At 53.9% G+C, this 9,341-nt stretch overlaps 1 protein-coding gene across 1 annotated transcript; it reads left to right on the top strand.

Moving 5' to 3' along the window:
- Positions 1 to 4,751: 4,751 nt before the first annotated feature.
- Positions 4,752 to 8,788, top strand: MYC (MYC proto-oncogene, bHLH transcription factor). Its single transcript, XM_087734679.1, has 4 exons — positions 4,752 to 4,814; positions 5,006 to 5,025; positions 5,934 to 6,645; positions 7,659 to 8,788. The coding sequence occupies exons 3-4, from the start codon at positions 5,949 to 5,951 to the stop codon at positions 8,219 to 8,221; spliced, it is 1,260 nt and encodes a 419-aa protein (XP_087590805.1). The 5' UTR covers positions 4,752 to 4,814; positions 5,006 to 5,025; positions 5,934 to 5,948; the 3' UTR covers positions 8,222 to 8,788.
- The last annotated feature ends 553 nt before the right edge of the window (positions 8,789 to 9,341 follow it).

The raw sequence follows: 9,341 nt of genomic DNA, 5'->3' as shown, positions 1-9,341 counted from the left end.
AATCAAAGGCTGGCTGCCCTGTTTGAAAACAAACTAAAATTTGATACTCAATTTGATGGTTTGAAAGAACTGCAAAGTGAAACTGTCTGTAAAGAAAGCTAAATGAACAGCTGTGGTAATTTTACCCTGAAGCAAAAAAAGGTAAAGGTTGCACATGATGGAAGAACCAAAGTTGGTGAAAAGGATTTTATTCTCTGAATTCAGAAAAGTTAGTTACATTACAATGAAGATATTTTCCTGTCTTTCAATCCTAGTGTCCTCTTCAATTTTACAATCACATAGAATAGGATAAAGCAGGGCAAATACATACCAATACATACTTGTCTAATGCCAGACCACCTTTCAAAACTGCTAAGGTTTTTGTTTCACTGAAGACTTGATTTCATATGCACTGTCAGACTGAAAAATTAACATCCAAAATCTTTGGTTTTAGTAATCAAAAAATGAAAAAAAAGTCCTAACTCTCGATCCTGGGCAGGATCATTTCAAATCTCCTTTCCTGTGCTGAAGACTGGTGTGTGCAGCCCAAGCCAGAGGAGCACTTCAGGCTCTGTCCTAATTCTCTTGATGACAAAACTTACTTTTTGGGGATTTCAGTGGGTTTCTGTGGGGGACATGGTACTCACTGCAGTGCTGGGGGAGTAATTTAATATCAACAGAACACTTCCCTTCCTCAGCCCTCTTCCCACATAGTTTTCTTCTGTTGCCTTCTGTGCATTTCCCTTTTCCTGTTGGGAATAAATGGTCCGAATTTTTCCATAGTGAGGATCACAGGCTGGCAGGTGGCGAGAAGCATGGCGCAGAGGAAGGAGCTGCCATGTTTGCTGCAAGCACTCTTGGGCACACAGTTGAGAGGGTGAGGGAGAGTCAAATAGATAAATTACACCAGATGCCACTCGCACTGACCCCATGACATCACCGTCTGAAGACGGACACCCACAACGTGAGGATGGAAACAGCCTTGGTTTCCAACAGCCGATGAGATCTTAGTATTTGATACGCACTACCTCTGGTTTAAAACTAGCATATTTTATTTTATTTTATTTTATTTTATTTTATTTTATTTTATTTTATTTTATTTTATTTTATGGTACTGTTGTGATCGTCTCATTCGTATTTACCAATGACACATCATTCACAAAACCCGCTGCTTTCTTCTGCACACTTTATTATCACTCTAAAGACTTGCAGCCCACGGCTGGGGCTGCTATACTGGGTTAGCAATGCTGGAAACGGCAGCGGTGCGCGTTCCTCTATTTCTTCAACAGGAGGTGTATTTCGGTCTCTGTTTTTCACCACGGTACGCAGACAAGGAGAGCGGCCCTCCCAGATGTCTGCATTTCTCCTTCGCGCTGGGGAAGTCCGTTGAGAAGGTATTTGTTAGTGCAGCGTATGAGTCTTTCTGAGACTGGAAGAGGGAGGTAGGAAGATGTTACTAATTTAGTCGATGTTGTACAGCTTGCAGAAACACTGTCAGCTTCTGCCTACACACATCTCACCTTCTTTTGTTAAAGAAATTACACCCGCTGAAAGAGATTAAAAAGTAACACGTTTCTTTCCTGGCTTTTATATTAATAAGGCAAATCTGATTCTGTAGGGTGGGCCCGCTTTTGGGACTGGGGTCTTCTGGGATAGCAGTGGAGACATGACTCCCTGCACAGGTGCTATCAGCCGTACAAAGGTGCGCTAGCCTGTTTTAGTGGCTCTGAGTGCCAGGACCACATTCGTTTGGGTAAATCTCTCGTACCAGGACTTAGGACTTTCCAGGACTAATTAGTATCTACTTAGTACTTTCCTATTTCTCACCAGTGGCAGACCAGCAACCTGCAAAGCTGTGGAGAGGTCAAGTAAAAATTTCAGCAGAAATTTCTGGAGACAGCTACGAGTTCATGGTGACCCTACAATTATTAGATGGCTTGTTGTCCACTGAACGAGAAATTGCAGATGTCTCCTGAAAATAGAACATGCAGTAGGTGGCATAGGCACACATAAGATTACGATTTGTCTCAGGGGTTTCCAGATGGAGAGAGGTGTGAGAGCTTTTTCCACCATCTCCACTTCTCTCTCAGGTTTTGCTTTCGTTTCTGCTTCTCACAGGTTCCCACTCTGCCATCACACACAAATTCTACCCAGGTTCCCAGCTCAGCCCCCTCCCATTTTCTATTTATCACTAAACTCCCCTGTGTCAACACAACCACATTGACTTTGCTGTCTTCTTAATGTTATACTTGTGTATTTATTCTTTCTGTGTAACAGCTATTTTGTCAAAACGGCCTTTTTACTGGAGATTTATACTTACCGATTTCATACCTTGCCTGTGTTCTTTTACATCTGGGGCTGGACGCAAGAAATCAGAGCGAAATGTCTTTCTTCATCCACGCTAAAACTGCCACGCAAGAGCAGCGCTGGTACACCTCAGCGTTGGCTCCCCAAGAAAAAGCGAACTTACAGTCTGCGTGAGACCTGAAGAAATCCTATAGAATATTTTAAAGACTGTTTCCTCGGAAGGCTGTATTGTTTCAATAGCACATTTCTGCCAGTCCTCCTTTCCTGTTTTTCCATTCATGTGAACACAGGGTATTTTAAGAGTCCATCTGCTCATGTTACTTATTCCTCACTTCAAGTCATAATCCTCTGCGATACTACAGTTAATTGCTCTGCCTATGATTATATTGCATCACGAATGGGATTATGATTTTCAAGCCTATCTGTACTGGAGTAATTTCAAAATATTTCTACTGTTACCAGCTCTGGCTGAATTTTAACGGTTTTTACAATTTTGAGGACATTTATTGTGTATCTGGCTATTCTGATGCTGTTCTTAAATAAATAACAAGTGTCCACACCCCATTTTACACTAGTTGTAACTAGATTGATTTGGATCTTGCACCTTTCTGGCACAGCTCAGGCCTGCCTTTGGCCACGTTATTTCCACTCACAGCAGCAAGGTCTACTATAGACAGGGGGTGATGTTTTTTAAAAATAGCACTATGTGGCTTAAGCCACCTCTGAGCAAGGGCAAATCTGATTCTGAAAATGTCAGTAGGTGAAGCATCTGCCTCATGACTATGCGATGGCTCTTGGTTGTTTCATCACCCTTTCTGCGTAAAACTGTCCCGGCTTTACAAACAGGACACGGGACAGGAGAAAACGGTCCGAATTTTGCTCGTAGCCCTCTGCTCCGGGAGTTTGATGTTTGCAAATATTCCGCTGGGCGAAACGCTGCTCAGCAGAAGTGATTTGCCAAAAGAAAAAAAAAAGAAAAAAAGGGGAGGGGGGATTGTTTGGGGGTTGGGGGGGAGGTGCAGGCCGCGGCGCCGGGGGGTCGGGGGGGGGAGCCGCAGGTGCCGGTGGCGGGGGCTGCGCGCTGCCTCCCGCGGGCGTGGGCCGGCCGGGAGAGGGCGCGATGGCCCCACGGTAGCGGCGGCGGCCGTGGGAAAGCGGGGCCGCTCCCCCCAGCCCCGCCGCGGGTTGGGGGGGGGGTCCTCCCGCCGTGCGGGGCGGCCCCGCGCTCCGCATCACCCCCCCGGGCTTGTGCTGGCCCTGTGCTTGGAAAAGGGGGGGGAATAAATAAATATACATATAGGAATAAAGGATCCCGTGGGGACGGGACAGCCGCCTGGAAGCGTTTGGGGGGGCACCCCGCGGTGTCCCTCCCATCTCCCGCGGGTGCGGAGCCCAGCGCGGCGGCGGGGGGAGGGGAAGTAGGATGCGCGGGGCGCAGCTCGGCGGGGGCTGGCGGCGGCCCCGGGGAACCGCAGGTGCGGGAGCTGCGCCCGCCCGGGCGGCGGGAGGGGGCCGGGGGTGTCCGTGCGGGTCGCCGGCAGCTAACGGTTCGGCGGGGCCCGCCTGCCCGCCGCGATGGGGGCGGGGGGGTGCCCCGTCGGGGCTCGGCAGCCGCGGCACTCCGCGCCCCCTCGGGGGTGGCCGAAAGGAAGGGGGGGCCCACGATGGGGCCCCCGGTGGGGGTCGGAGGGGGGGCGGCACAAGCCGGGGCGGGGGCACGCCCGTGGGACCGTCAAAAGGAGAGCGGCTGCAAGGTGACCCCCGTGGGGCCCGGCCTCCGCCCCCCGGCAGCCTTCTTCTCCCGGTTTAATCCTCCGCAGGCGCCGGCAGAGGCGGGATAATCGAGCGGCGGCCGGGGCGGGGGTGCCCGAGCCACACACGCTCCTTTGTGCCGGGAGCCAGCGCCTCCCCCGCCGCCCCCCCTCCCCCCGCGGGGCCGGTGGGCGCCGGAGCCTCTTTGAGGGGGGCAGAGGAGAGGGTGCAACCCCTTCCCCTGCCGCCGCCATCGGGGGGCAGCGCTCTCTGCCTGCTCGAAAGCCGGCGGGAGGAGGGGAAGGGCGAGGAGCTGCCTTTTAATCCCTAGTAGTATTTTTTTTTTTACTATGTTTACTTCCGACCTCTCCTTGCGCGCCTCGTAGTAAAAAATTAAAAAAAAAAATAGTAAAATAAATAAAAAGAGCCGTGGAGCGCTGCATCGCCCCCCCCCCCCCCCCGCCCCGCCCGGCGGCGGAGCAGCGCGGAGCAGCGCGGAGCAGCGGCGCGGCCGCCCCCTCGCGGCGCCCCCTCCCCGCGGCGGGAGAGCGCAGCCTGCGCGGCGGGGGCGGCGGGCGGGGGAGCGGCGGCGCGCAAGGCGGGAGTGCGCAGCGAGCGCGGCGGTGCTGCCCCCGCCCCCCCGCGGTTCCTCCCGCCCTCCGTCGCCGGCGCTTTAAAGGAGGAAGGCAACTAAACTTCTATTGTACCGGACAGAGCGCGCCGCGCCGCCTTGGACCTACAATCTGCCGCACGCCGGGAAGGCGGCTTCTCTCCGTGTGGGTTTTTTAAGCCGTGGTGGGAGGAAGAGATCTACATTCTCCCGGCGTTTTGTCTTCCCTCCCCCCCCGCCCCGTCCTTCCCGGCGGTTCTTTTTTAATTATTTTTTATTATCTATAATTTTTTTCCCCCCTCCTTGTTTTGTTGTTCCCCGCACCGCCCGCAACAATTGCCTCGCTACGTTTCGCAGCTGGCGCGTTGGAGAAGCCGGTGAGTTGCGGAGCTTTGCTTTTCCCATCACTCGATCCCCCGCGGTTGTGGCGTTTGGACTGACACGGGCTGCGGACACCCGGGCTGCCGGCGGGGCTGCGCTCCGCGGACGTGGATACCGACGGTCCCTCCCGAGGGACGCTCTCCGCTGCCGGGGCACCGGCGATCCCCATCCTTTTTCTTGCGCTCGGATTTTAATTTTCATTTTTTTTGGGGGGGGGGGGGGGGAGAGAGCATTTGATTCTCCCGCGTATGCGCGGGCAGGTTATGCTTCTTGTACATATTGCTTATATGCATGTATATATACGTGTATATATATGTATATATGACAAGATTTGGCAAAGTTTGCCAAGGTCCCTGCCCGTCCCCGCGCGTTGCCAGCTCGCCCAGGTGGGTGGCTGGGGAGCAGCCCGGCTCTCGGCTGGAAGCTGCCGGGCGCTCGCCGCCCTTTCCCGCCCGGCTCCCGGGAGGCGGGATGGGGATGGCGCTGCGGCCCCGGGAGGGACGGGGCTCCGTGCCGGCGCCGGCCGGAGCGGTTCCCGGCGTAAGCGCGGAGGGGCGGCGGGCGGGAAGCCGAGCCGAGCCACGCAGGGCGGCCGAGCTGCGGGAGCCCCTCCGGGGGAGCCGCCGGCCGCGGGGCGGGTGGTCCGGGAGCCGGCAGCCGAGCCCTCGGTAGATCAGGTCGCGCTGCCCGGTTGCCCTGCCGAGCGTGGAAGGGGGTGAAGGGAGGTCGTGCGCTTTTTTTTTATTATTATTATTATTTTTTTAATTACTAAACGCGACTGCGCGTTTCCCCGCCGGCGGGGCTCCGGGAGGGAGCGCTGCGGCCGGGGGCCCCGCCGAGGCCGGGGGGAGCCGATCCCCGCGGCGGAGCGCGGCTCACCCGGGTGCCCCCCTCTCCCCCGCAGGCACCAGCCGCCGCGATGCCGCTCAGCGCCGGCTTCCCCAGCAAGAACTACGACTACGACTACGACTCGGTGCAGCCCTACTTCTACTTCGAGGAGGAGGAGGAGAACTTCTACCTGGCGGCGCAGCAGCGGGGCAGCGAGCTGCAGCCCCCCGCCCCGTCCGAGGACATCTGGAAGAAGTTTGAGTTGCTGCCCACGCCGCCCCTCTCCCCCAGCCGCCGCTCCAGCCTGGCCGCCGCCTCCTGCTTCCCCTCCACCGCCGACCAGCTGGAGATAGTGACCGAGCTCCTCGGGGGGGACATGGTCAACCAGAGCTTCATCTGCGACCCGGACGACGAGTCCTTCGTCAAGTCCATCATCATCCAGGACTGCATGTGGAGCGGCTTCTCCGCCGCCGCCAAGCTGGAGAAGGTGGTCTCCGAAAAGCTGGCCTCCTACCAGGCGGCCCGCCGGGAGGGGGGCCCCGCCGCCGCCCGCCCCGGCCCGCCGCCCGCCGGGCCCCCGCCGCCGCCGCCCGGCCTCGCCGCCTCCCCCGCCGCCTCGGCCGGCCTCTACCTGCACGACCTGGGGGCCGCCGCCGCCGACTGCATCGACCCCTCGGTGGTTTTCCCCTACCCGCTCAGCGAGCGGGCCCCGCGGGCCGGACCGCCCGGCGCCAGCCCCGCGTCCCTGCTGGGCGACGACACGCCGCCCACCACCAGCAGCGACTCGGGTGAGTGGGGCCCACGCGTGTCCGCGGCAGGGCGTGGAAACCCGAGCGGCCCCGGGGGCTCGGCTGGGGCTCCCCGCCCGCCTCCCCCCCGCTCCCCGCCTGGGCTTTTTTAAATGCCACGTTAGCGAGGCACGCAGAGGCTCCCAACGAATTTATTTCCTGGAAAACCAGCCCAGTTTTCCCTCCAGGCGTGGAGGGAAGAAAGGGAGAAGGGGAAAAAAAAAAAAAAAAAAAGGGGCGGGGGGAGGGAGAAACTTTCATAACGGGGTCAGAGTCGGTCTGCGAGGCGGTGTCCCGGTGGAGCCGGCTCCCGGTGCCACCCGTGGGGCCGGGAAGGAATTAACCCCCTCCCGAGAGCCGCGGGGGGAATGTGCAGGCCGGGAGGTGCTAGTGAAAGTGGCTGCGAGGAGTGAATGGGGCTGGGAAAGTTTTAGAAATGCTTCCTTAGGTATTTGACAGCGTGTTCCGCTCCCTCATAAATTTGGTTTGAAAGTGAGTTTCTACTCAAAGCGTTACAGCCTTCTTCCCCCCGCCCCCCCCACTGGATTTTCCACAAATTAGCAGATCAAGAGAGATTCAGAAAACGTCTCTGAATACACATGTGTGTTAAGTAAGCTTTCTTTTGAGGCGTGGCCAAAGCCTTCTAAATCCTTAATTAAGGGCAGCTTGAGTCTGGGAGCTTTATTGCGCTGTACTGCTGACAACCGAGGTTAAACTTTCTTGCTATCTTTCATGTGCTCCTCGGAATTACACAAGATCTTTGCAATTTTTGAAATCAGGGAGCCAGGGTTTGGAGCGCAGTCCCTGTGTCCTATTGCACTTGAAGCGTTGCATCCTTAAAGGAAAGGCTCTTGGGGAAAGCGGAGTCCAGCAGCAGCAAATGGGTTTAATAAGGGTTTAGCAAGGGGTTCCTTGCTGTGCAGCTCAGAGTAACCTTCCCTTATAAATACGGTGCTCTTGAGACTATTTGTGCAGATCAGCTTTTAAACCTTTTTTTTTTTTTCCCCTTGCAGAAGAAGAACAAGAGGAAGATGAGGAAATTGATGTTGTTACATTAGCTGAAGCGAATGAATCGGAATCCAGCACAGAGTCCAGCACAGACACATCAGAAGAGCACAGTAAGCCTCACCACAGCCCGCTGGTACTCAAACGGTGTCACGTCAACATCCATCAGCACAATTACGCCGCTCCTCCGTCCACCAAGGTTGAATACCCAGCTGCGAAAAGGCTAAAGTTGGACAGTGGCAGAGTTCTCAAACAGATCAGCAATAACCGAAAATGCTCAAGTCCCCGCACGTCAGATTCGGAAGAGAACGACAAGAGGCGAACGCACAACGTCTTGGAGCGCCAGAGGAGAAACGAGCTGAAGCTGAGTTTCTTTGCCTTGCGTGACCAGATACCCGAGGTGGCCAACAACGAAAAGGCGCCCAAGGTTGTCATCCTGAAAAAAGCAACGGAGTACGTTCTTTCCATCCAGTCGGACGAACACAGACTGATCGCAGAGAAAGAGCAGTTGAGGCGGAGGAGAGAACAGTTGAAACACAAACTCGAGCAGCTAAGGAACTCTTGTGCATAGGAGCTCTTGGGCATTGCTTAGAGTAACCCAAACTAGACTGAAACTATGATAAAATATTAGTATTTCTAATATCAGTCATGAACTACACCAGTCTGCCGAGTATGGAACTATTGCAACTGCATGCTGTGCGATTTAACTTGAGACTACACAACCTTGGCTGAATCTCCCAAGGGTTTGGCCAGAACCTCAAAACTGCCTCATAAGTGACACTTTGGGCATAAGGGATGATGGGACATTCTTCATGCTTGGGGATGAACTCTTCAACTTTTTTTCTTTCAAAGTTTTGTATTTAAGGCATTTTTTCATATGAGAATCCTAAAAAAAAGTTGTCCCCAGATTGCTGTATATATTTACACATCTTATGGCCATGTAAATATCTTTTAATAAAGTCTTTATAGAAAAATGTGCAACATTAATACGCAACAGTTGTGGCAACTGGATTTATACTTCTCTTGAACTTGTGCCATAACATTTCACAGTTTTGTTTTTTATTTAAATACATTTTTCTTTTAAAAATGATTTTTATTTTGTTTTTAGATAAATAAATATTTGCCCAAAATATAATTAGCTAAATCTTGTGTAAAGACTTTGCTTTGTCTCCCATTGTTGTCATTAGATGCTTCTTTCCATGACAGCCCTTTCCCTGTCATCATGGCAGTGACCTGACAAAAGCCAAAGGGGAGTTAGGTGAGAGGAAACGATGATAATTTTGCAGCTTAGCAGGGAGTTGGGTTTCTTTCCTCCCCTCTTGTATTAATTCAAGTAGATAAGATCAGTGGTCTAATGTGCTGTGTTGGTTCAACCAGTGTTGCCACTAGTGCTTCCCATAAAGGTGCTGGTAGCAATGTCTCCCTCGGCCATGGTCATCTGCCCGAGGTGAGGCGTATTTTCACACCGGCCGCCCTGGTGTATGGGCTCTGCATTCCTTCCACAGATGTTTAACTACATTTTCAGGGCATGACCTTCATTCTGCGCTAGGGACCCAGCTCCCTATTTTGAGGGCTGCTCTGTAGTAGGCTCACCTTAATTGCTTCCTGTTTGACTTTGAACAGAAGTTAAGTGAGATAAGAAGATAAACTGAGATGGTAAGTGTTGAAATGGTTAAAACAACAGAGCGGTT

Source organism: Nipponia nippon, unplaced genomic scaffold, assembly GCF_047370975.1.
Source record: "Nipponia nippon isolate SJK-2023a ecotype South Korea unplaced genomic scaffold, ASM4737097v1 scaffold_1, whole genome shotgun sequence".
Lineage (NCBI taxonomy): Eukaryota > Metazoa > Chordata > Aves > Pelecaniformes > Threskiornithidae > Nipponia > Nipponia nippon.
Note: the sequence above shows the minus strand (reverse complement) of the source record. Positions and strands in the feature narration are given on the sequence as shown.